This window comes from Doryrhamphus excisus, linkage group LG1 (assembly GCF_037039965.1).
Source record: "Doryrhamphus excisus strain RoL-2023G ecotype Guam linkage group LG1, RoL_Dexc_Guam_v1.1, whole genome shotgun sequence".
Lineage (NCBI taxonomy): Eukaryota > Metazoa > Chordata > Actinopteri > Syngnathiformes > Syngnathidae > Doryrhamphus > Doryrhamphus excisus.
The window spans coordinates 22,273,084-22,300,950 of record NC_136357.1 but is presented as its reverse complement, the minus strand read 5'-3'; the positions used below and the strand labels follow the sequence as shown (position 1 = coordinate 22,300,950).

Genomic DNA, 27,867 nt, shown 5'->3' with positions numbered 1-27,867 from the left:
TAGGAACGTGAATTGAGAGCTTTGCCTTTGGGCTCAGCTCCCGGACCGAAGCAGAGTCCGCATCAGTCCGCCTGTCGATCTCGTGTTCCATAACTCCCTGACTCAGGAAACAGACCGGAGGTACTTAAACTCCTCGCTGATTCCCATCCCAGTCGCTTGTACTTCTCTTAATCTCATCACAATCTAAAGCCTTCCTTTGCTCTGGAACACAAAGCAGCCAAATTCATGAATCATCTTCTCCATCCTTGATTCTAATGCTGAATATTTCTGGTCCCTTGTTTTTCTTTTTCTTGTACTTTCATTTACACACGGTCAGAATTACTTCCATCAGCAGGCCTGTAACAATAATCAATAACTCGATTAACTGCACGATAAATAATAAATAACAGTGTTTGTTGGTGGTAGCGAGTGTACACTCGAGTGCTGCAGTTTACTCTGCTGCTCATTTGCTAGCTAATTCCGTCTCAGTCAGTCAGTCCACTGCAAGCTGTCCTCTCAACCCCAGCAATATGTTCCAGTTTTAGGCTGCTTTTCTAAACGGGCCTTACCTTCCACAATGGTTTAACCTCAGCGGTTAAAAAAATAAATAAATCTTGTTCATTGATGGTGATGGAGCGCTAATTTATTTGACTCTCTAAACAATTTTTGGAATTTAATGAATCATTAAAATGCAATGAATAAGCTCCAGGTTGAAACGGTTGCCTGCACCAAGACTGGTGTGAAACATGGGACCAGGACGCCTTCTGAGAAACTCCTACGGCCAAGTGGCGCATGGCACTCATGCCACCAGACATCCACTTTCACACTCATTCTGGAAGTGACGTCACTGGGATGACGCTTGTCAGCTAAAGCAGAGTAAACAAATGCTTCTCAAGGTAGATGGTCGACTTGGTTCAGTCATGCCAAAATGTTGTGTTGCTGCTGGGTGTTCACCGTATTTGAATCCAGCAGCAAAACAAACTTTTTGGTTTGTTTGTTTTCTAATGAAGAAGTTTTAAGACAAACAGATGGGTGCCCACCTTTTCCACTTCTTCAAAAGAACACCTTTACAAAAAACATTTAGCTTGAATGTACAGTTTACCCGCAATTGGAAAAAGGAAGCTATTCCCCCTGTACACAGGAAAATAAAATGATTAGTTGACACTAAAGAGAGTAATATCATCTCCAAAAGAGCGCTGCTGCAAAAAAAAAAAAAGTTTGGGCACCACTGTCTTAATCCATTACAGTCCATGTCCATGTTCTGCAAGTTCTCTATTTCATCTTCTCTTCTTTTCTCCTCAAAAACTATCGAGGCATCGCTCAAATGTCCGTCAGAATCAAACATCCTCGGTCTTGTACACCGTTTTTCTATCAGCCCTATCTAAATTTTGCAACTCTGGTTGTGCTATGTGAGTGTTTGTGCCAAGAAGGCTTCTATGAGAAGCTAACAATCAAAAGGCTGTAAAGTGGATGAATAATAATAACACAACAGCTCCACAGACCAACTACATTGTGGGACATACCACAACTTACCACATTTGATTACCATTTTAGAGACATCATTTTCCCAAACGTCCAAATGATACAAATCAGGGGCTTGGAATTGAATGGTTCCCAAGTGCTCAGTGTCTGTCGACGTCGACATTCTAAATAAATTGGAGTGTATGTAAGAGACAGAAGTATTTGTGCCCATGCTTGCCACGTCAGCCCGATTGTGAAGTGCTGTCACAAGTTGTCGATAGTTGCTAATGTGGTTCCCGTTAGTCCGTCAAATAGTGAGTGTTGCTCATTTGGCCGCCACCCAACTGAACACTAGCTGGCCGTTTTCATTATGGAGCGACAATAGTAGCCAAAACACCCCACGGTACACTCTACATGCGCTCCTTAAATGACATCAGCATTATTTCATGACATCTGGAGAAGGGCTGTAGAAATAGTATGAAAGACACATTGACGGGTATTTCGTAGGGCCTGCAGAGCCTTCTCTGCTGGCCTAAACACTGTTAGAAGCACTTACCTTCAAAATGTAAATGCAAATGTATTACTCTTTGAAATGCTTATTGTTTGAAGAAGCCAAACTCCAGTAACTAACAGGAACTACGGTTGCAGAAGCAAGGGTAGGGTAAGTCATCACTGATGGACTACACTGCCGATGGGGATATCTTTCATCTTCATGTCAGAAAATCCAAACCATCCCTTTAAGTCCTCACTGAAGGCCCAGGTAATGCCCACCAGAAAAAGACACCACTAATACCGTTTTGACTGCACGTGGTACGGTATCTAAATTAACCATTTCCATGTCCGTACGGATGTTTGTCCACGTGGCATGACTGGTTAGCATGTTGGTCCGGATGTCGGGAAGACCTCCAGTGCCGACCAGTCCGGGGTGTACCCCACCTCTGGCCCAAAGACGGCTGGGATAGGCTCCAGCATACCCAGTGAGGACGAAACGAAGCAGCATAAAAAATGGAGGGATGAATGTTTGTCCACGTTATCTGTATGTTGCCTTGCTGAACACGAAGCGTCATTAAAAAGCGAGATCCATGAATGGCATCCCGTTCTAACAACACGGGACAGTTGTGGACACATCAAGGCCCGGTGTTTGTTCACGTTAACAGTGTTTATCCAAGCCTCATGAAACACGATAAGTCTGCCATTTGGATAATTACAGGCTCTATCAGTTGTTAAGGGAGTCGAGTGCTCGTCTGCCAGGGAGCGTTTGAACGAGAGAGGAGCACAGGTTCCTGTGAATCCTTCATCACGACACCAAACAGACATCATGAAACACAGAGTGTGTGCTTGTTTGTGTGCGTGCATGGGGAGTGGTGGTGGTGGTGGGGGGGGGGGGGGTTTAGCGGATGCAGGCAGAGAGAAATCACCCTGCTTTTGCTTTGATTAGACATTTGGGTCTATCAAAAAGACTGCTGCTTTCAAATATTCAAATATTGCCACCAATGTCGACAAGATGGGGATCAGAAAATGAACTAGAAAATCACTCATCATAAGTAAAAAACTGCATCAATCATGTGTGAATACGCCAACAAGAGGGCCACAATGACGGACCTGTTCTTTAAAGTCAGACTGCATTTAAAAACAAGCACAATAACGATCAGACTGATAATTATTAAAATTATATAAATATAATATATATAATATATATAAATAATTATACAAATATTATTGGGCCAATTAAAAATGTAAAAAAAGAAAAATAGCTCAGATAATGATAAAAATAACAGCAGCCACCTGAAGCTGTGGTGTGCAAAAGGTTTGTTAGAGATCCCCATGGTGTCACACCAGCTGCTGGGAACATGTGCCCGAATACAGTGCACCTTGCCTGGCCATGTCAGGTGGCTTTATTCTGGTTCCCCTTACTGTAGTGATGCAGTCATAGTCTGTGCACTGGTCTGTGAGGTGCAGTTGTGTGTGTTGCATTTGTGTTGACTGCGTTGGTTTTGTTCAAACGAGTTAGATCGGCGTCTGCGTTGATGACATCCTGTCTGTTTGTGCTGCCATGGCAGAGTGTGTTGTTGGCTCATGGCTTTCAAATCAGAGCACATCCTTAAAGCAAGCTGGAGATGCCTGTGACCAGGGTCTCAAATCTCTAATTGACTAATTTGGCCTGATTTTTTCTGATCCCCAAGCAAAGACACTGGTCTGGTGGGACATTATTGAATGAAAACATCAAGTCACGTCTTGATCTAGTGCTTCCCTGGTCAGCCCTCTCATGACGCTCACATATGATTTAAATGTGCGCTCATTTGAACATGCAGGGTGTGGGGGAAACATGTGATCCACTGCGTTCAAATTGAGAGGCGTGTCATGTTACTCTCGAGATTTTCTTGATTGTGAAGCCTGCTGAAATCCATTTTGCTGGACAGCGACAAAAACTATAAAAAAAACCTATATATATACTGTATATATATTTTAAAAAATAACTCTGATAATAAAGTCATTGCCTAGCAACAGTGGGCTCCATAGCAACTGTGCAGCATTTTCCCGACAGCGTTGCAAGAGAAGCATTATGATTTATCCGGTGTGTTTGCTTTTGTTTTCAGTGGCGACTGCACCCGTGAAGCCCTTTTCCTCAAGAACCAAACACCTCAAACATGTTACGGCAAATTCTACCCCCCGTTTAATACAGTGATTCACCCATCAATTATTTCTGCCTCTGCAGAGAGAAGCCAGAACGGGATGGCGGGAAATGCAATCTGAGCTCACCCAGGCAAACGTTGGCTGTGATTCAACAAAGACAACATTTTGGAACTCAATTGTTCCGGCAGCACAATTTGTGTTATGGTATGAATCCTTAACTATATTTGGAATTTTTCCAATGCTAAGCTAATTGTAGAGGTGCAAAACCACAAAAACACATTTGTTTTATCGCCTCACTAGACATTTCCTATGCAACAATATTTTCTTCTTCTTTTTTTGAACGTCTTCTTCCGCTGTGGAACACAAACATAACCAAGATGGCCGCAGTGTTCCATTCTAGAAGTAGATGGAGTGCGTAGTGATGAGGCAGAAGACAAAATATGACGCTGAGTGATTTGTGAGGTCTGATTTTTCCGAGTCTCCATTTTTTTGATGCAAATGTATGACTTTTTTTAACACATATTGTTTTGAGAAGGGGCTGCACGGTGATGGAGTGGTTAGCACGCAGACCTCACAGCTAGGAGACCCGAGTTCAACCCCACCCTCGGCCATCTCTGTGTGGAGTTTGCATGTTCTCCCTGTGCATGCGTGGGTTTTCTCCGGGTACTCCGGTTTCCTTCTGTCAGCTTGTAGCAGAAATGGCTGTGCTGCTTCTCAGGCTATGTTTGTATAACAATAAACAAGGTTGCTGGTTCGATCCTCCGTCTTCCCGTGGCCATGCCCTGATGCCTCATCGTGGTAAGGGTGTCAAAGTGCTTAGTACCTCGGGAATACATAAATGCGATTTACTTGTCTCTGGTTTATCTCGAATTTCCGCAAAGTAGGATTCGATATTAATAAACAGAATATTTTTGTAGGTAGACCCGAGTTCAATTCCACCCTCGGCCATCTCGGTGTGGAGTTTGCATGTTCTCCCCGTGCATGCATGGGTTTCCTCCCACATTCCAAAAACATGCTAGGTTAATTGGCGACTCCAAATTGTCCATAAGTATGAATGTGAGTGTGAATGGTTGTTTGTCTATATGTGCCCTGTGATTGGCTGGCCACCAGTCCAGGGTGTACCCCGCCTCTTGCCCGAACACGGCTGGGATAGGCTCCAGCACCCCCGCTACCCTCGTGAGGATAAGCGGTAGAAAATGAATGAATGAATGACTGTTTTGAGAAGCCTAACTCCTTGCTTGTGAAATCCCAGCAACAACCTGTCAGTCATCACCAAAATCCGACCAAAACTGGACTTTGGAGACCCAGTGGGGGGCGGGGTGAGTCGCCATTGGTGTACTACACTGCTGATGGGGATGTCATATAGAACACAGTTGGGCTCCTGCAACAGGACAAGACATCATATTGTATGCTCACCATAGATTGGTTAGAATGGATTGTCCCGGGCAGGACGGACTGAACGCGATCCAGTTTTAGCATCTCATGCTTAGTTTCTACCTGGAACCTGGAATATATACGTACATAACCCCTACCGGCTGGCTCTGAAAATGGAGTGGGAATACTGTGCATGTGCTGACATGTGCATAACTCACCACCAATATTCCACTTTCCGTATACAGTATATGGATGTTCATTATGACTTCAGGAAAACAAAATGCATTTCCATTACCATGCCAAGAGCTGTGCCTCACCTTGGACAGGTCACCAGTTTATCCCGGGGCTAACATACATACATACACGTACACTGACACATTCACACCCATTGGCTAATTTCCACTTGACTTCACTGACATGTAACATCCCCATCCATGCTGTCTTTCCATATACGACACATACATGTTGCATAGTATGTTTTCATCTGGCCTTCCAGCACAGCCTGTTCAGCACTAAAAGAGCCGGTCAAATGTCACGCTGGTCACACGTGGTCATAAAATGCTCAAATAAGACCTTTGGTGCTTTTAACTTGATGAATATAAAACTTGATGGTGGTTGAGTAAAACCAGTATAGCAGTCACATGGCTGTATCTACGCCACAAAGTTTTTATGGTACACATAAAGCTCAAACAGCTTGATGTAAAGATTTTTCATGTCGAGCTGCACTGTTAAGTAACAAAGCATATTACATTCACGCACCCATGACCTTTGCTTGTACCGTTATTTCCGGACTATAGAACACGGAATATTTAGGATACAGAAAGATGTCAAACAGAACTTTTGATGAACTGTTTTTCATAACTGGACAGCCTCATAATTTCTTTGTTACACATCTTGTCAGTCTCTCGCTCTTTCGTTGTCACTCTTGGAGTTGGACCGGTATGGGGCCATGGCTGGGGGCTTGGGGACCTTTGATATAGATTAGTGTTTTTCAACCTTTTTTGAGCCACAGCAAAAAAATACTGGACAAATCTTGCGGCGCACCACTAACCAAAAATGTTACGCAATGACACATATGTAAATACAATATAATTAATTTTTTTAAAACCCTTTTTAAAAACTTCTCCATGACAGTCACCACGACCTCTCACGTGCATCACTAAGTCTATTGGAGGAACGAGGCAATCAGCTACGTGTTGCCACACGGACAAATATTACATTGCTCTGCCAGTCTTTACACCACGGACACTCGACAGTGACATATTTGCAGAAAATGATTAATAAATGTTCATTTTTAAAAGAAAAAGTGAAATTTATAATTCCTCAAGGCACACTAGTGTACCGCGGCACAGTGGTTGAAAATCACTGATCTCGATGACACGCATTGCCATGCCAAATCGTGGGACAATGTGAGGCGAAATTTGCACCCCACCGGCTAGCAATTAGCTTCAACTAGATTCAATTCAATCCACTATTGATCATACTAAACGTCGTCAGAATTATTTGAGTTACGGGGCACAACAGCATGTGTCCCGAATGTAGCGGAAAACGCTGGGTATTTGTGCTTCATCGCCTTGCCGACATTCTATCACTGCAGTTTGGGTGCAGCAGCATCTTGGACAGGACTAAAGACGCTGCAGACTGCTGCAGCCAGTCTGGTTAAAAAAAGTGGAATGCTACGATTGCCGGTGAATAAAAGGGAAATCATTAAAGCAGCTCTGACGCGGGGAGCAGAAAGAGCCAGAACAGGAGGCAAAAGAAAATGATGAGGTAAAGCAAGAGAGCAGAGGCAGTACATCACAGAGAGTCATCGAGACAGAGGATAAGTAAAGGTGGCCTCATCTTATCGTCCTATCCTGTCACAAAGCTCACTGCTGATGAATGAAACCTACTTAGATTTTCTACTAAAAAGCTACATAATATGAGCAATCCTTTCTCCTCGCACACTCTGACTTTGTCAGTGAATTATGAAACACTGCACACATTACCTGGGGACATTCCGACTCATAAATCACCGTCCCACGAGGAGCTTTATTAACGCACCTCGAGTGGACTGTGCTTTAAAAAGTTCATTTGGTTTTCAAACCTCCACTTCAGCAACGCAAAGGAAGGAGTACCAGTGGATAATTAGTCAGGTTATTGGTGTGTGTGCTGAAAATACCCAATCCGATGCTTCACAGGGTAAGCATGCAGCCCGGTTTGTTGTGCTTCTGTTTTTGACGGAAATATGTCTCGGTTTCCGCATGGCCAAACAGTGCCCTCTATGTGGAGAACGGATAGGAGTTCCTTTACGACACTATAGACAGATTCCAGTCAGGGGAACTTTTAAGCATCATTATCATGGAGGGTGTTCAATTCCACCCTCGGCCATCTCTGTGTGGAGTTTGCATGTTCTCCCCGTGCATGCGTGGGTTTTCTCCGGGTTTCCTCCCACATTCCAAAAACATGCTAGGTTAATTGGCCACTCCAAATTGTCCATAGGTATGAATGTGAGTGTGAATGGTTGTTTGTCTATATGTGCCCTGTGATTGGCTGGTGACCAGTCCAGGGTGTATCGCGCCTCTTGCCCGAAGACAGCTGGGATAGGCTCCAGCACCCCCGCGACCCTTGTGAGGATAAGCGGTAGAAAATGAATGAATGAATGAACAATGCTTCACAGGGTAAGCATGCATCCTTTGTGTTTGGAACACTATAGACAGATTCCAGCCAGGGGAACTTTTAAGCATCATTATCATGGAGGATAGGATAGGCTCCAGCACCCCCCGCGACCCTCGTGAGGAAAAGTGGTAGAAAATGAATGAATGAATGAATCATGGAGGGTGACCATATTTTGACGACCAAAAACCAGGACACTCCGAGATGAGGTACTGATACTGGACGTTTTGGAATACATTTGAAGTATGCATCCTCTGAATGGATAGAATATTGTTACGGTATACGGTATTCCCTCACCACTTTGCATGCTCTCACTTTATCTGTAAGGGAGAGCCCAGCCACCCAACTGAGAAAAGTCATTTTGGTCACTACTCAAAGCTCATGACCAGGTGATCGGCTGGTAAATCGACCACGGCGGACCAATGCAGGGCCCACATGACTGCAGACACGAATCTGCCTGTCACTCCTGCGTTCCGTCCTTCCATCCCTCGTAAACAAGACCCTGAGGTACTTAACGTACTCTACTTGGGGTAGGATCTCATCCCTGACACGGAGATGGCACCTCACCCTTTTCTGGGTGAGAACCATGGACCCAGACTTGGAGATCCTGATTCTCATCGCAGGCACTTGGCTTCCACACAACCGACCCAGTGACAGTTGTCCCAGCTTGAAGCGGGAACACATCATCTGCAAAAAGCCGAGACCCAATCCTGCGGCCATTAAACTGGAAGCCCTCAAAGCCTCGGCTCCACTTACAAATTCTGTCCAGAAAATGAATGAACAGAATGGCAGACAAAGGCTAACTTTGGCAGAGTCCCACCTTCACTGGAAACGGGTCAGACTTAAACCGAACTCTGACACCGATCATACAGGAAACGTACAGCCTGAATTAAGCGGTCCGATACCCAATTTCTGGAGTACTGCCCATAGTTTTTCCTGAGAAGAGGGTCGAATGCCTTCTCCAAGTCCTTCCAGGGCAAACCCCTATGGATCTCGAAGGACCAGATTTCCACGACCTGAATCTGAGATTCGAATACCCAGCGGATTGGTCTCCCTAATATTTATAGCCGGGTACTTGAGGACGAATTGGCGGCCATGTTTCCTGAAGCCATGTGGAGAATCATTGGCTAAAGAAGTGCATTATTTATTTAATGGTGCTATCATTTATTCAGGTGCCTTCATCTATTCAGAGAGTCCACATGTCCACAGCATGAATCAACATTATTAATTGCATGTCCCCTTTTATAATCTCGAGGACAGACTTTCTTGAAATATACGGGACGGACAAGCAGGCAAGGACAGCCATCGCCAGTTCTTTCAGCTGACGTCACGTTTCTAAACGGATCCTCCCAGTAACCTTGCGCGTGACCCGCAGTAAATCCCAGTTACTGTACTTCACGCCACATGAAGTACAAAGCTGATGATGTAAATACACCAGGCGTAAATCCGCCCGAGTGTTTCATCTTAAATGATTTGATTAATTCATCCATTTCCAACTTGTGCATGCAAGTGATCGGCGTTGCTGGCCGTTATTTTGACAAACGTTGCAGTTAAAGCGCCTGGATGACCTCACGTTCATTTGGCTTTCATGTTTCATTCAGTCAAAGTCACAACAGCTGCAGACACTTATTAGGAGAACAATTAGAAAGACGATAAAGGGGTTATTGGGTGTTGCTTAGTTACCGCGCATTTTAAATCCAAATGCAAATGAGAAATGGTTACGATGGTGGAGGACACACACCCTTGCGTATTATTTGTCTTTCCCCCGCATCAGTCAGACAAGCTTCTGCTTCCCTTGCACCGCCATCCGACATGAAACGATCTGCAGCCTGAGTCACATCGTGCGGGGGTTGATTAAAGAACCCTGAAACGCAATCTCACCTCAGACAAAATAAAGACAACATAACGAACACAAAAGTCTTTGGATGGGAGAGTCAAAGCGACAAACAAGGGAAGAAAATAGAATATCTAAAACGAGCGGTATAAATGCAGAGTTAGAAAAACAACCTGAATTCACAAATGAAACGGCTCGGCTCAAAAGGAAGCGTGACAGCTTGGTCGAGTGTGCCTGCCTTCAAACACAAAAGGAAGACGGGAAGAGACAGTCCGGATTAGAAGAAACGACAATGACGAGGTTAAAGGGTCCCTGACATGATTCATCAACTTTGCTGAAATATGTCATACGCTATATTGTTTGGAATTATCTTCTACATTGTTCCATTTTTTTAGCCAATGTTAAATTCTAAAGAATAATAGTTATAGTTCATGATGAGCTAGCTCTCACTGTTTCATCTCATTTCGGGAAATGGCGTCTATAGCTAGGTAAACAAACATAGCGGTGTACGAGACAGAGGATTTTCTGTCTTGTCTTGGCCGTGAAAAGATGTTTATGCAACACTTGTAATGCTTTACAGCCTTGTCGCTACCGTGAGCGAACTGATTAGCTCACTAGTTCACTAGCATGCTAGCTAGCGGCTATCTTTTTTGTTGTGCAATGTGATGTAAACAAGGAAAAGTAGGACTATAAAGGTTACTATACGTACAACACACAGGCTTATTTTCTCTCCTATATTGGGTAATCAAAGTGTAGAGGTGACTATAGGGGTGCTATTCCATGTCTACAGGCCTCTAATAATGGTAACTATGAAATGCTAACTATGAAAATAGTCCTTATTGAGTCCTCTAGCAGGGAAATTCCGATGATCTGCTATGAACAAGGACGGCTGTAGTCCAAAACAAGCGATTAGTTAAAAAGAAACATACAGTGTTCTCTACTCCATCTCCCGTGTTCCTTTTTCATCTTCTTCATCTTCTTCATCTCTGCATGACGCATGCATCAGCCACACGAGTAAACCTTGTTTAGACGCCCGCCTGCCGGGGCTCAATAATGGGATGGGGTTTTTAAGCGTGCTTCCTGGTAGCGGTAGGCCGACAACATCTATCTATACTATAAATGACGTTTCTTGCCTTGTTTATCTTGCAGAAAGAATTGGACGGCCGCATCTGTGCCCTTGGCCAGCCGATGCCGGCCCTGTCAAGGACAAACCGCTCATCAATCACTGTACTTTCAAGATCGGATTCACAAGGGACCTCAGGAGGGTCAAAATAGGAGGGAGAAAACGCCCCGTATGCAGGATCCCTCACCAATGTCTGACCTCGTGTTTTTGTTGCATTTTGCAGTCCAGTGTGATTCATTCTGCTGCCATTCTATCAGCATTTTGCGCCCCCATTTCAAAGTTGCTGAAAACATCACTTTGAACGGGAAGATAAAGTATTTCCCTTCTCCTGCATGCTCTCTCTCTCTCTCTCTCCATCCCTTGCCCCCCTCCCTCACTGCCTGCCGACATGCACACCTCATTTAATTCAAATCGAAAATCTAAGTGAAGGGAAAAGCGCCCAGCTTGAGCATTTTCTCCCGTGTTTCCTTTGTAATAAATCACCAGGCGTTCTTTTTTCATCAGGATAGATATCACTTGTACATGCCCCAACATCCATCCTGGGATTCTGACAACACGCCTGTTTTGTGCTGAATAGGCATTACTTTGCCGCTGAGTTACGGCGGCCTGCGCTATCAGCCCGTATGCAAAGCAGCCCCGCCGTTTGACATGTGGCAGCGCACAGCCGGAGAGGTCGCCCCGCGTATTGTAAAAGTGTCGACTGGCCTTGGAGGAACTGCTGCCATAGATCATTTAGGAGCAGCGTCCGCCAACACGCGGGCTGACGTCCCGTGGGCATCGATCGGAGGTCACATCAACAGTAAAGCGTGACCTCTAAAATTGAACGTCCTTGAAGACATCTGATTGTCATTCGGCATTGTGCGGCCAGCTCATTAATATTCCTCCCTTCCGCTGTAAAAGTATTTTTACTTTGATTTCTAACATTTTCTGAAATAAAGTCACTGAATTTGCAAGTTAGAAACCCGAGATGAGGCTGCCGCTAGCATCGCCTCTCGGCTATGCCAGCCCAGCCTTGATCATCACGGCTCCTGCCAGCTTCTGTTTGTCAGCATGTCGGCCATAATACGAATAACATTTATTATCGGTCATTACTCTGTGGCATGTGGAAGCGTGACATCAACCTTCTTGCTATCCGGTCAATAAAAGGCACTGCAGTACCTGTCTCATCCTGAAGGGGGGCTGGAAGGTTCTTGTTACTGTCGTCCTTTCATAGAGAGGAAAATGTGGCATTTTTAAAAATGGCAGCAGGTCAAATATATGTAATATGTTTGCATGTTGTGCTGAATGTATGAATGAATTTGACCACCAGGGAGGACGATTATATATCCAAGCTCACCAGAAGGTGGTCACACTTTTACAACAAAGTATCGGAGATTTTTCTGGAGAAGGATGAAGGATATTTAGAACATCATAAACAAGTTTCTATATCTACCAACAAAAAAGGGGGTGCTGGAGCCTATCCCAGCTGTCTTTGGGCGAGAGGCGGGGTACACCCTGGACTGGTGGCCAGCCAATCACAGGGCACATATAGACAAACAACCATTCACACTCACATTCATACCTATGGACAATTTGGAGTCACCAATTAACCTAGCATGTTTTTGGAATGTGGGAGGAAACCGGAGTACCCGGAGAAAACCCACGCATGCACGGGGAGAACATGCAAACTCCACACAGAGATGGCCGAGGGTGGAATTGAACTCGGGTCTACCTACAAAAATATTTTGTTTATTAATATCGAATCCTACTTTGCGCAAATTCGAGATAAACGAGGGACAACTGAATCGCATTTTTGTATTCCCAAGGTACTTAGCACTTTGACACCCTTACCACGATGAGGCAGCATCAGGGCATGGCCACGGGAAGACGGAGGATCGAACCAGCAACCTCGTTTATTGTTATGCAAACGTAGCCTGAGAAGCAGCACAGTCATTTCTGCTACAAGCTGACACCCGAGCAGGATCCTGTGAAGTCAGAGTGAGTCCTGCTCAGTTAGAAAGTGAGACGAAAATATGGCGTCAATTATGTGTCAATTCCACACACCAGTCTGGCCGCGATGCGCTTTTGTGGCTATATTTAATGCTTTTCCATTACAAACAAGATCAAGTTGCAGCTGGGACTCATTTGGGTCAGTGGGAAATGAGATCAGAAAAGCCCAGGCTGCAAGTGGGAGAGACGGGGGCAGGTGACTACACTTTGGTGTCATGGCTGCAGGCGGAACTTCAAGCGAGACGCATCAGACTGGTAAAAATGAATGCTGCTTATAGCCTGAGATCAGGTGCTCACCGTTATTGCCGCTATGTGTCTGACAGATAGAGTCCAGCGCTTGCACGGCATTCCGGCGGTCCTGGCACCTTCTGATGCTTTCTAATGTTGACGATCATTAAAGTGTCACATGTACGCTAACGCTCTTTCAGCTGGAGCCATTAAAGCCTAAGTGCATTGTGATGAATATCTAGCCAGGGCATAAAAATCTGTCCTGTTTCAACATACAGTATACTGCACACGTGTACACATTAAATTATCTTCATCAGCCACGGAAATCGCCTCTGCTAAAGGATTTGATGTGCATGACTGTGGTTATATGCATGTCGTTGTGGTTTTCAAAATATATTAATGAATAAATAAAGCCGTTTTGTGGCTGACCTCGGCCTATTATCAGTCAAAAAAAATTGAGAGCACATTTTTATGTACCATTGGGCTAAATTCAGCATTTCAGCATAAAAATGGCTGAATGAACTAAATTAGAAATATAACACATTCACAAGATGTTGTGATATGTTGTGATATTGTGCTCACGGATGCCAGCTGGTGCAAAACCATGTGAGTAAACCTCACGCCTTCCAGCAAAACTGACCTTTTTTCAGTCACAATCCTTATGTATCTTTTCTTTGCGTTCTAAAGGTATACAAACAGCTAAAAAAGGCAGCTGATTCATGCATGTAATGAGACACACCTATTCTGTCTACAAAACCCGCTATTAAAACCCCTCCAACAATAACATGGTGTGTTTTTGCTCATTTTAAGCATTAGCGGAGCCTCTTTCCCGGGTGGATTGATTTCACATAGCAACATAGAAAGGAACGCTACACCTAGCATCCAAAACAAAAACACCGCAGCAGTGGCGGCAGCTAAAATATGTAGCGTTACCTTTCACTAGTGGCCTGAGGCTTTGTGAGCGAGCGTGTCGTGAGGCTAATTGCTAATTGCCGGTGTGGTGTGGCGAGGTGTCACTACACCAGTAACGTAGTTGTTGGGCGTATAATAACAACCAATAAGAATGTCGCTTTATTAATATGCAGCCTTTTTTCACAGGGCTTTATGGGCGGACGGAATAGGTGCATCCCATCCCATGCATTCTTACCTTACAAGCCTCTTTTTATCTTTTTTGATATGTTTGGAGAACACAGAAAAGAGAAAGTCGTGCGTTCATGATTGTGGATGATAGGTAACATTTCTAACCTAAGTGCATTTTTCCTTTAAGAACCATGCTGGACACCAAGTTATTAGCTTGATGCCTCATTTGGTGGCCCCCAGGTCCCGAGTCCCCCCGGCATGACAAGTTACTAAAGGTGGGAGGTGTTTTACTTGAAGCATTTTTCTCCTGCAATGTATTTTAAATGTGCACAAGATGCAAAATTTCCCATTCCTAGAAAAACCCTGCCTTTATCCAAGTGGAAAAAGGGGATGAATCTTAAGTGCCCCTCCCTGTACAAGGACAGGTTACTTGTTCCTCCAACCCAGAGAACTCCCCAGGGACTCAAACAGTCATCTCGTTGTTCGGTTTTACTCTCAGCAGAGCGATTCATTACTCTGACATTGCAATCCCAGGCGAGATCCTTTACCCCCGTTCAGTCCTGTCCGTCTAAAAGCTTCACAAAAGCCATCATTTATTCATACAAGCTGACCAAAACCTTGTCCATCTTCACCTCCGCAATGCCTCATTTCAAAGAATCCACAAGCGTCATGGCCAACACGATAAATGATCTCAACAAAAGTCTTATCCGCCATAAATTCTAATGTTAGACCTTTACACGTTATCAAGTTTATGCGTCTCTCAACATTTCAAGACCAGTTGGGAACATTTGCACAAATGTACATTTTGCATTGTTCAATCTTAATGAGGTTCTCAGTCGAGTTTCAAAGATACAAAAAGCAGAGGCAAAAAAAACCAAACAACTAAACTAACGTTAACGTTAAAAAAGTAACACTAACCCAAACCTCAAGGCTCACATTGTAGTTGGGAGGGCAAAGTGAGGAGCAGCGAGGAAATATGAAAATGGAAGAACATGTGACAGTTGTCGGTCCAGTGAATGGGGAATTTACATTTTAAAAATGCCCGATGGCACTTTTAGAGTGAGGTAGAGTGATATGCCTTCCATGTAAGGAGTTACTTACCATATAAAGTATACACTCCTGATCTCAATTTTTCATAGACGGAAGAGTAGATACCAAGCTCTCAGGTTTTTTTTTATTAGAGGGCTTCATAGTAGAAATACTGTAGGTGTGTCCCAATGACGTACATTGTTAGCTTGCTTATATTAACTCGTTCTCTTGTGTTATAATGCACAGAAAAGGGAAATAAAATATGTGTCCATGTTTCACATAAGGATTGTGAATGATGGGAAAAATTCCCCAAAGAGTGCCGTTCCCCTTTAAGAGCACAGCCTGTAAAAGCCAAAATCTTGGCAAAAATGCGGATGCACATTGACAATGCGCATTGTCACTAGCACTTCATGGCAAAGACAAAAAAGCTTTAAAAAAATGATGACTTGTTAACTTCAAAGAGCCACTCCAGTCGTCTACTTCAAAGATTCGACTGTAAGCTATTTTGTTCATGAGCAGCACATCAGTACTGACAGCGCCAGTCAAAAGTGACTACATGCCGACCCTGATGCTGGGACCAGTTAGTGTATGCGTGTCCAAAATGGTAATGTATGTCACATGGCTGTGAAATGGATGTTAAATATGGATGACGAATGACAGAAAATGTATTCCTATACGATAAGACTGCCACTGAATGCACTGACAGCGTTGCAGTTAAGTGGCCACTGATGGAAGTGACCGGAAATCCATCATGTGATTCGTGACCTTACTTTACAAAACGTACTGGCATGCATTTGACGGGGTCAGCCCTTAATCAGGGGGTGTCCAACCTTTTATCAGGGTCAGGGCCACTTTGATATTTAGTCTAAAATGAGATTATTTTCCCTCATAATATGACCACTTTATTCTCTTAATATTTGGACTTTGTCATAAAATTACTGCTGTTTTTTTCTCTTAACTATTTCAACTTTCAATTATTTTGACTTTATTCTCATAACATAACTTTTTCCATAAATGTCAACATTATTCATTGTTTTGAAACTTTTTTTAATGTTAATATAGGCTACTTTTATTATTTCTCACAATATTATGATATTATTATGGGTTTTTTATGCCTTAATGCCTTTAATTATGTATTTTCTTGTTGGATAAGATCTTAATTCTTTAATTTTTCTAAAATTACTGCACATTTTAACATTTTGCTGCTGTTTTTTTTTCCTATTTCTAGAATCTGCTGCCAGCCGCAAACGGCCCCTGAGCCGCACTGTGGACACCCCTGGCTGAGGTTGCCTGCACGTTGTCATACAATATAATATGCCCCTATCCGGACAATCAAACTATCCTTGGCCATTGCACTACAAAATATATACACGGTATATCAAGCTGTGCATTATTTGACCAAACTTATTTGAACGAACAATAACTTGGTACGTTTTTTATGTTATCTAGTTTAATATACTATGAAATCACGTCTTACTGATCAATGTGCCAGACTGATTTGCAGCTACAGGAAGTGTCTGGTTGAAGTTATTGCTGCCAAAGGGGGGGCAAAATATATTAAATGTGATGGTTCAGTTACTTATTCCTCCCCCTTCTGTCATTGTTTGCATGCTATCCTCATTAAAACCTATAAATGTTTGGGTGGTTTTAGTTAAAGCAGACACTGTTTTTTCATCTGTGCGATTTTGACAAAGATCAGATCACATTTGATGGTGATTTCATGCAGAAATGTGATAAATTCCAAAAGGTTCAGAAACTTTTTCATACCACTGTATGTAAGGATATAATAAGCGCTGTTCCTGCTCCATCTTTCCATTAGTTGGGTTGAACAACCACACTGACACTAACATACTTTTTTCTTGCTTTGCAATTCCCATGAAAAGAAGCAGTGACAGTAACAATTTACCAAAGATGTTTTCCAAGCGTCTTCTCGGACATGTACATTACAGCAGCGAGCCGACCTTGAGATGACATCAGGTCATTCATCCACATTCACATGGATAGGACATGTACATCTTTGAGCGTGTTAGATTCCTCGTCCACAACACGTCCGACATGCGGAAAATCTGAGGGGTCTTGACACTGCAGACACATTGCGGACCATAATTCGGGATTCCATAATTCACATGGAATGATTTACTGACTTGCAGAAGAAAACGAGCATGATATCCAATTATGCAACAAATCTAATCCTTTAATTCCCAAATAGAGCCAATGTGCCGTGCTGATCCATACTGCATATCGTGTCACGCATCCTTTGAAATATCTGCAGTGTTGTGGCACATCCTGCTAACTTACTAGATGATAAGGATTATACGAGGATGGAGCTTGAGAATGCACGTTATGTGACTGGTGATTGTCATATCCCAGTCAACGTACTGGTGAGAAATTTATTCGCTACAGCTATTAAAAAATAGGAATACATACCCGGTTATACCCCTAATATTTCTATATAAATTGTAAAGGGGATAATTACTTCAAAGCAATCGTGAAAGCACCAAATCAGTAACGCGTACCACATACATTCATGAAATGTAGCATACTTTACATTAGTTTATTAACACATTCTTTAGAAGTCATTTACAACATTATAACCAATTTATAGATCAGAAAAATAATATAAAAAAATATTATAATAATATAAAAAATATATAATAGGTTCCCTTTAAAAAGCTAGTGTAAAAGGGGACCTATTATGCTCACTTTTCCACCCTTTGTATCGAGTTGTAGATGTCTATCAAGCAGCTACACACCATAACACCCATAAAAACTGTCTAGATCTTCCAGAATCTGCACCTATCCAGATGTATTTCCTTGGAAATTTCCTTCCAAAACGCTCTGTTCTAATCTATTCCACCCACGGCCCGCCTCCAGGCACGCCACTGTGATCGGTCACACCCCCTAAGTGCTACGAAAGAACCCCACTTTCTAATATAGTGGGTATAGGAGTTGATAAGAAATGACTGAAGTCTTTGGAGAGCTAATTGAAAAGTGTTTAGGAGTTACTGGCAGCTCATGATCTACTGCTTGGAGACCCCTGAGTTACCGTGTAGGAACTCAAAGAATAGGCTGCTCCAACCTCGCCTGACCGAGGAGGAGCACTCATTGTTGGACACACTTTGTCAGGGGACAATATTTCCCGTTCACGTTCGCAAAAACAGTCCTGTGTATAATGCCGTAATTCTCTTGCTCTAATCACTTCTGCCTGAGCTTGCCTTTTAAACAGAGAAGCAGAGTTCGGGGGAGGAGAGAGAGTGTATTGTGCCTAAAGCCACGCCCATAAGGATGCCCGCTCCTCTGTGACATCACAAAGGAACAGTTTTACCACGCCCTCTGTAACCCAGCGTTTTGAGTCATCCCAAACTCACTTCCAAAGGCAAGAACCTCAATATCTGAAACTTTGTCATGGTTTAACACCAGAATACAACATTCTAACTCCATTTATGAGTCAGACAAGTGGAAAAAGCACAACAGCTCCCCTTTAAAAACATTTTTAACCGAGAAGCAATACAAAAGGTAAGATTTTTAAAGTGTTTAAATGTTGTCAACTGATCCACTTTTGTTTGAGCGACGCTCTCACAGTGTTCCAAATGAAAAAGACCACAGAGCAGAAGTTTAAAGGGATCACTTGCAACAGAAGATGACTGATGTTAGAACTAGCCGGGATGAGTTCAGCTTCCGGGCCTGAGGTTAAAGAGCAGCGACTCTCTGCCATGAGATACTCTCGCTTTAAAACATGCTCTTTTTCATGAATTCACCCAAACAAATATATAAACATGTCTACTCCGTAAAATCTACTCACTAAAAATCAAAGAAAGCTTCACTGAACACTCAATCTGGGTAAACTGGGAATCGAGTTCTGAGGTGAATGAACCCACAAGCAGTCGACATCATCGCTTCATCCGTCCTTCAGTTTCTCTGCCGCTTATCCTGGCCATGAAAGGCCAGTCAGTTCGAGCTCCACCCTTCAAACGTCTGATAGGTTTGCCTGAACCGTGGACTTTGTTGCATTCAAATCCAGTTGGAAATTGTGATGTTATTACTGAGGCTATCAAATGATGATTTCAAAATGAGATCAGTCACAGTTTTCAAATAAACTAATCATGATTAATCATCATTTTTACTGTTTTAACAGGCACAGACAAGCACCTTACAGCTCCCCCTTCAGTGTGAGGCAAGTACTGCAGTGCCTCCTCATATGACATGTCTCTATATTTTATTGGCAGGAATAACGTACCTTACAGACATTTCAGAGGCCGTAGAAAGCTGTGGCGTTTTGGCAACATTATATCACCAGTGACTTGCTGGCAGATCTAACTCAGTGCACTTCATTGAGTGCACTCAGACGGTAGGCTGGGCTTGTGTACTAAGCTGAGAGGATACGTTGATGGCAGCCTCAAGTTTTTGTTGTGTATTTGATCGAGAAAAGTGTAAATTCAAAGATTTTTAATTTTTTTTAATGATTAGAAGTGGACAAATATGTTTATTTTATTATTTTGAAATGTTATTTCATGACATCTAAAAAAAGCCCAAAAAAACAGGTCATCAGTTCCAGACCATAATATGTGGATTTCTGGCAAAGTAGTTTCTGTACTACTTAATGGAAAATGTTTGTAGTTAGAGTTAGAAATCCTCTTTATGACATAGTGAATATATATATATATTACCATTATTAGAGGACTCTGGGCATGAAATAGCCCCCCTATAGTCGCCTTTAGACTCACATTTCCCAATGTAGCCACCATGGTGCGTCTTTGGGAACACTCAAACCAAGATGTCTTCAGTGAAAGTAAAAGTACCCTTCAACACCAATTTACCCTTTCATTCCTCATTTATTTGTATTTACAAATGTTTTATGCGTGTACAACAGGGGTGGGCAAACTACGGCCCGGGGGCCACATCTGGCCCGCCAAGTGTTTGAATACGGCCCGCCCGTTCTTTCCAAAGTATTTCATTTAAACTTAACATTCAACATGGCATCATGGTTTGAGCCAACCTTTTGGTTATTTAAGTAGCTGTTTTATCGATATTGTTATATGATGTGGTCTGCTGTTAACAAAGTGCTCCTGGAAGAAGGGACACAAGCACATATAGCAGATTGCATGACACTTTTACAGATACAATAATTGCAGGTGGACTGTTATGCGTAAAATATAGAGTTTGGCCCCATTTTCTAGCATCCATTTTGTTAAAACAATGTGGCCCGCGAGTCAAAAAGTTTGCCCACCCCTTGTGTACAACTATAAAAAGTCAACCACTGATGACATCGGTGGCGTAGGTGACATCCGGTTCCCATTTTTTTAGCAAGCCTGCTTCTTTGTCAGAAGTCAAGGATGTTTTGTGATAAAAATGGGAGCTGAATTGTACGCTGAAAAATGTATGCAAACCGAGGCAACATTTTCACAGGCGTACACTAACTGAGGTTCCACTGTATATGTAGGCTACTGTACATCCAACAGATCAGATCACGCTTTTAGCACATCTGTCAGGTTCTGCAGCACTTGACAAAAAGTGCGGCTGGTTTGGTTAATTAGTGCTGAGGCATGCGTCTGTACGCAGCCTCCCGTCAGGCTGCAGCGCAAAGTGTTTTTAAGCGGGTCAATGCTGACTTCATGCTTGTACTCGCCATGTTGTGTTCAGATGAAAGGCCTCACATAATTGTCAGCTTACTATTTGGATTACTTTGCATTACGTATCAAAGAACAAGTAAGCGTACCACAAAAAAAGAAAAAAACAGAATCAAACAGAATAGCAATTTGAGGAAACCTCGTGTCGCATTTTTAAGCCGATACAACCTCTTACCCGCGAATGTCTCACGGATGTTGGAAGCCAACACAGCAAGGTCTGGATCTACATCATACGATGTTATCCGCAAGCTCACTCAGTTCACTGGTGGAGCCTCCTCCCGGAAACGCATTTTATCAATGCAAGCAGTCGGCTCAGAGGATTCATGTCATGAACATTTCACTCTATCGACATGTCCTTTGAAAAGGAAACATTCATGCTGGTAAGAACACCAAAGCTGAAATCATAGTGCATCGTAATGGTAATGGTAATGGTTTAATTTCATTTGAACATGCATCAGATTACAATTGAGTGCATCCCATAATCAGTTCACAGTTCCACATGTCCAAAAGGAGTAGGAAGAAGCAAAGCTTATTAAATCCTACCCCTCCATCTGGTACTTTTACAATCAGTAACTGTTTGTTCACTTCCTGCCTTTCTAATATAATTAAGTTTTAAAAAATATATATTTTATTAATTTTTAATTTTATTTTTTTTTATTAATTTTATTTTTTTTAAATTTTTTGTCACGTACCGAAGTACGAGGTGATATGACCATACAATGACATAATGGGTACCATAGTAACTGTCAGTATAGTTATATATTGTATATCGTCTGTACACAGTATACTATTGGAATACTTTGCTTGTGCTGCGTTTGATGCTACCTTTCATGTCCAAATTGTAAATACACGTCGTATAGTACAGTGGCACCGTGGATAGCATCATTAATCCAGTCCAGGAGTTCTGACTAACTGACACAGACACTAACCAAATCAATTTTTCCCGTAAGAAATCAAATAAATCCAATCAAAATCTTCCAGAAAGCCAATAATGTCAACACATAGACCTGACATGATAATCAATAAATCAATTAACCTCATGATAAATGAAAACAAACGTAATCATTTTGCCTGCCTCGATATGCTGACATACGCATGCTAGTTTGCCCCCCTCCCCCCTACTCTCAAACAGACTGGATGACAAGAGAGATCGTATCCATCTCCACACCTGGGCGTGTTGGTTCTATAGCAGAATGAATGGAGAGAGTGAACCCTCTTTCACGCTCTTTGTCCCAGTGAGGACATGTACAGTAGCTGCACTTCTTGCTAGCTGTGTTTCGCGTGCTACACGGCTGAATGACAAATAAATTAAATAAATAATAATAATATGGAACTTACGTTCCAGTGATTTCTGAAATCTAAATATGCGGAATTAATGCCCCTGTGGGACAAATGAAGACATATTTGATCTTATCTTGACAAACCTTGGTCAAGATATGAAAGATATGGTCAAGAAAATGGTGCATTTTGCTGCATTTGGCCTAACTCCCTATTAAACGTAAACAGCATAATCCACAGGAATGTTGCTAATGTTGGCAAGGAAGGAAGTGTATATGCAAATGAGCTGACGTCATTGACATAAAATATCAACTGCACGGTATTTCCGGGTTATTTCTGTTATTTTTGTCAATATTTAAAAATAACAACGTATTGAAATATTGCGATTGATTGCGCTGAGAGTCCATTTTATTTTAATTGTGGCTTTTTTGTTTGTTTATTATTTTTGCTTAATTTAATTTACTTAAGAGCTCTTGACATTCAAATTACAATGTTAAATACTCTTGGGAAATTAAACTTTATTGCTTTTGACGCACTGACTCCCATTATTATGCCATATATTATCATTACATTAATGACAAAATGGTCTGAAAATAATATTGACAATAATATTGTTTATCAGCTATAATATGCAGAACAACCGTGATGGGTCAATGAACAAACGGTTTTAGAGTTTTACAATTAAGATTATAGTTATTTTTGTCAAAGACGATCTCACAGCACGCTCAACCCGGACACCACCTTCCTGTTTTGCCATGAGTTATTCCTTGCAGTCGACAGTGTTTCTCAGCTCAAGTGTCTGCTTTTCTTTTGAATCCACTTTTTTCCCAAGAATTATCCAAGTCAAAACATTTCTTGGCAAAAGGCTGCACCAGTTCCATAAAATGAACTGTTTTCATTTTAACCAACCTTACCCACATGTCTGTTGTGTTTTATTTTTTTAAGAATAGCTGAAGGTACAACTGCTCATCTCGACATGCGCCCTACTTCTCCATGAGCAGCCATCTTTGATATGTGAACAGATGCACAGTAATGACATGGTTGCAATCACTTCAAAGCTATTCCCAATGTTTCGCCAACGGCAAGCACTTGGACTGACTCTCTGACGAATGACGCCGCACGGGGACTTGGACCCGGCAATCCACTGGCTTGAAAAAGGGCGACAAAACACACCTACCTCCAAAATCAGGCCTTAAACGGATGTCATATCCCTTCAGCAACTTGTCCACGGTGGTCTTGGCCACAGACATTCCAGTACTTCCAGTGGAGCTGAGGACAGAAACCACAAATGTCAAACATTACAACAGATTTGTTGCGGTAGTGGGGATTTGAGTCGGTGTATCGCACTCAGGGCCTGATCTAATAAACGTTTGCGTGCATAAGAACACATGAAACTCGATCTACTAAGAGGCTGAAATGAGGATTGCGGTGGTTAAATGAGCAAAACAGCACTTGCGGCCATTTTTGCTTGTCTGACTTGATAACTATACACACTATATGCAGGAGGAGGTACAAATGTTGTCGTTTTGCCCCCAGAATGTGATTTACCAAACCCGAAACCTGTTTACGGTTGATGTTTTAACATCTTTTTTTTCTTTGAAATCACGTTTGGAAGGCAGGTGCAAACTGGCATTGTAGAGAGGCACCATATGTTATATTGTTATCGTGTGGGGGGAGGGAGGGTTCCCGGGGGGTACCCCATCCCCATCTAGCACACAACCAACCTTATCGGACACCTGAAACAATAGAAAAGCGCTAAAGGTTTGCCAGAGACCTACGTGGTATGACATTGGCTGCTCAGAGCATGTGCCCGAATACAGTGCACCTTGCTGGGCCACGCCAGGTGTCCATGTTGATCTGGCTGCCTTCCTCAGTGTGTGTTTGTATAATTGCTTTAATTATGTAAAACTAAATTGTACGAATGAATAACAGATTTATATTTCAAATTCCTTGTTTAAAAAAAAAGAATATTTAATTTGTACGTATTTATGTCCTAAACAAAGTACAAAGTATTTTCAGAGAGCGGTGGACAGCAGCTCCTGTGTGAATGTTCACTGCATGTCGCGTGTCTCTTCTTAACCCCTACACTAGTCTGGAGAACGTCTTTTATTTTATTTTTTTATTATTATGTCTACTACACTGGGTAATACACATGGAAAGGCGACTATGGGGGTGCTATTTCATGTCTGCAGTTCTCTAATAATGTTTGTTTTATGCTCTGACTACAAATATATTCCATTTGTTAGTACTGAATCACTGATTCCGTGAAATTCACTTATCACGGTCGGGTCTGGAACCAATTAATTATGATAAACGAGGAGCAACTGCAATTGTAAAACTATAAAAACATGTTTTGTGTTAACATTTTTGAGAGTGTTCCTCTGATTTCATGATAGATGCGCGATGGAACCGACTTCCCATGTCTTAGCAAGCGAATTGGCCGCTAACAAGAACGTTTTGTGATAAAAATACATGAAGACACATTAGGACCGGCATAGTGTATTAATAACACGACAAGAGTTGATTGGAAAATGTAGCAGTAAATGCAACATATGCTAACCGAGGATTCGATCCAAATGGTTATTTGGGAGTGTCGGTACTTTTTTAAATTCTCCACATAACCTGCATTGGCATTCAGCAGGGGTTTATTTTCACGTGGAGACGTTCACAAAAAGGACAAGATCGGGGGGAGCCGGGGGTGCCGTGTCTTCCTAAAGGAATAGTTTGGGGGATAGAAAGTGGGAGTCGACAACAACGCCTCGTGCAGCCGTCAGAGTAACGCACATGCAGCTGTCGAGGATTTTATGGAAGCAGGTCATCCAAAAGAGTTAATGTTCCAGTCACCAGGGTGGTTTTTGTGCACATGCTCATGCAGACTGAGACTAACGGCCTCACACGAAGGTTTGGTTGGCCGCCGCCTGGAGATGGACTACTATCCCCGGCAGCAACATCCAGTCAGCACTCGTCTGACTGACATCTTTAACGCTGGGGCCATGACCTGCAGCACCTGAGCGGCGTTCCAGCACACAGGGAGGCGGGGTTAGCCAGTGGCTCAGTGGGGGAAGCGCTGCTCCATGTGCAGATGTTTGGACCCCTGGGGGGAGGGGGGAAGGGGGGGGAGTTGAATGACACCTGATGAGACTGTGTCCCAATCAGGGATATATTGTAACAAATGTCAGAAAGTGGATGGGGATGCACACACCAGTGCCTTCAGCGGTGTTGCCAGTGAAGGCAACACCGCTGTTGTGGAGGGATTCTGCTGTGACTCCATGCCAGCACTTCCAAGCTGAGAGGGAACGGGATCTTCCCAAAGTGCTTACGAAGAAATGGGTGGGAACTTTAATACTCATCAAACAAAGAATCACATACTTCCGGTCATGTTTACCAGCAACCTCAGTCACATAATTAGGAATATTGTATTTGGGTATCGCACAGGCGCGTGCGCGCGCACTGGACGCGCGCCTAATAGAGCATATCGGCAGCAATGGCTCTAATAAGGCCCGGGCACCCCTTTAATGCGATTTGCCACATCTCCGCCTCCGTAATGACAGGAATTGGTGTGAGAGGTTTCCTTACCTTTGAACAAAGCATGCGAAGGACAAAGCCGCCAGAGCTGAGACAATTCCACATAATTTATCTTCCTGACGACCCAACATCTCCACAAATCCTTATTTCCAGTATCTATAATCCAACCAGTCCAGTGGTCCCTCCCGCACAATGCACAAACTAAAAACGGGCGATGGGAACAGAAGGAAGGAGCCTACATCTACGCATGCGACGTCTTCAAGTAGGCTTCTCGGTGGCAAAAATCTGAAGAATTGGCCCCCCGCTATGGAAATCCGTGCAGGTCACAGAGCCCCTCGACCAGCACCAGTAGATCAGACATCTTACTCAAAGCAGCGGTACGCCCGATAAGTTCAAAATAAAACAAAGCGGTGCTCGGAATCAGGCAGCAAGTGTCGGGGATCAAATCGGAGGATGGAATTTCCCGGTCCAAGTGTGCACCAGAGGCATGGTTGCGGCCGCAGCAGCACCGCCAGACGCGCAGTCGGTCAAAGCCGATTACTTCGGAGCAAAAAAAGAAAAGAAAAAGAAAGAAAGAAAAATTAAATCTTCATTCCCCCTCGGTTTCCCCCCTTGTCGCTGCTGCAGATGATGATGGAGATCAGCGCAAAGTCATGCACGTTGGGGAGAAGGAGGGGGGGAGGAAAGCAAGTGGCTGATAGCTGATGCAGACGTCAGAACAGCCTATATCACACTGAGATTTCCACTCCGAGCTGCCGGAAAAGTCCGCTTGTCTCCCATGCAGGTGCGGTCTTAAATGGCGTGCGGACACCTTAACGCGGTGCGCGCGTCTCCTCCTCCGAGCGCAAACGACGCACATCCAAGCAGCCGCTGACACATGACGCGCAATCTTTTTTTTGTCTTCACCTCTCATCTATAAGTTCTCAATCCCTGAAATGAAAATAAATATCCTATAGTGCAGGGAGGGGAGGAGGGGGTGGGGGGGACACCTAAGGTGAATTCCTTAGCGACAGCCTGCTCATGCGCTCAACAGTCTATTCTCTGTGAAACCTATGAGGATGCTGCGTGCGTGTGTGCGTGCGTGCGTGTGTGTTCCACCACACATTTCCCCACTTGTTTTTACACATGGGTGCAGCATCACTTGGGGAAGGGGGGGTGTTTTTTATTTACATTTTTCCCACCAAACAACATCACCTTAACAGGCACGCGTCTCCATTCAGGAAGCGCGCACACACACGCGCGCGCATGTGTTTTTATACAGAGGAGGTTTTCTTCTGGGATCGCTTTGCTGTCCAGTTGCTAGGCAACCCCACCCAGCACTGATGCAGTTGTGGTGATGCGAGGGCTATGCGCAAAAGCTCATTTAAAGGTATAGAGCCGCCACTGTCGCCATCGTGGTGTCAGTGGGACAAAGCACACAGCCATGATCTGCCACGGGTGTTCTGGCATTTAAAAAAAGGCGTGCCGGGCATTGCTGTCCCATGATCCGTACCCATCAACCATTAGCGCCATCGCTAGTCTTCTAGACGTGTTTTATTGTGAAACCCGGTGGCCATCTGTTGCTGGAAGCGCTGAATATCAAGGCGCCATGCACCGTGAGGACGACGTGGGGTCGCAGTAATGAACATCAGACATTGTTTTGAAGGCCTGAGAAGCTGACATGTACGGTGTACTCCTCTCTGTACAAACCAAAGCATCCTTCTGGTATGAGAAAAGACGCAAGACCTGCCAGCTTTGAAACAAACCTTATCACCCCCGCTATTTGATTTGGTAACAATAGAGCCCTCTAAACATTATATAACACCCCTATAGTCACCTTCACAGTCATATTAGCCAAAATAGCAGACATAATAAAACACAAATAAGACTCGAGTACCGGCGGCATGGACAGGAAGCGATGTCAGGGATTAAGAGTTGAGTTTTAGCTCAGCGTTTGTAACAGCCCGTGTTAGGGATTATTGTGCCTGGGCAATTAAGTCTGGTGCTTGTGTTTCCGATGTAGACGACTACACATCTGTACAATGTCTTTGAATGTGTCTTCCGAATCCTTT

The 27,867-nt window shown here is 43.3% G+C and overlaps 1 protein-coding gene across 3 annotated transcripts in view; it reads right to left on the bottom strand.

The window, feature by feature from the left end:
- gabrb4 (gamma-aminobutyric acid type A receptor subunit beta4) overlaps window positions 1-26,777 on the bottom strand; it is a 52,425-nt gene extending 25,648 nt beyond the window's left edge. For all 3 annotated transcript variants that reach the window (XM_058077418.2, XM_058077420.2, XM_058077421.2), the window contains exons 1-2: window positions 25,868-26,777; window positions 23,469-23,560 (exon numbers count right to left, since the gene is read on the bottom strand). In XM_058077418.2, coding sequence (XP_057933401.1) covers window positions 23,469-23,560; window positions 25,868-25,947 — 172 coding nt within the window. In that variant the 5' untranslated portion in view covers window positions 25,948-26,777. The remainder of the gene's footprint in view (window positions 1-23,468; window positions 23,561-25,867) is intronic.
- Window positions 26,778-27,867: the final 1,090 nt, after the last annotated feature.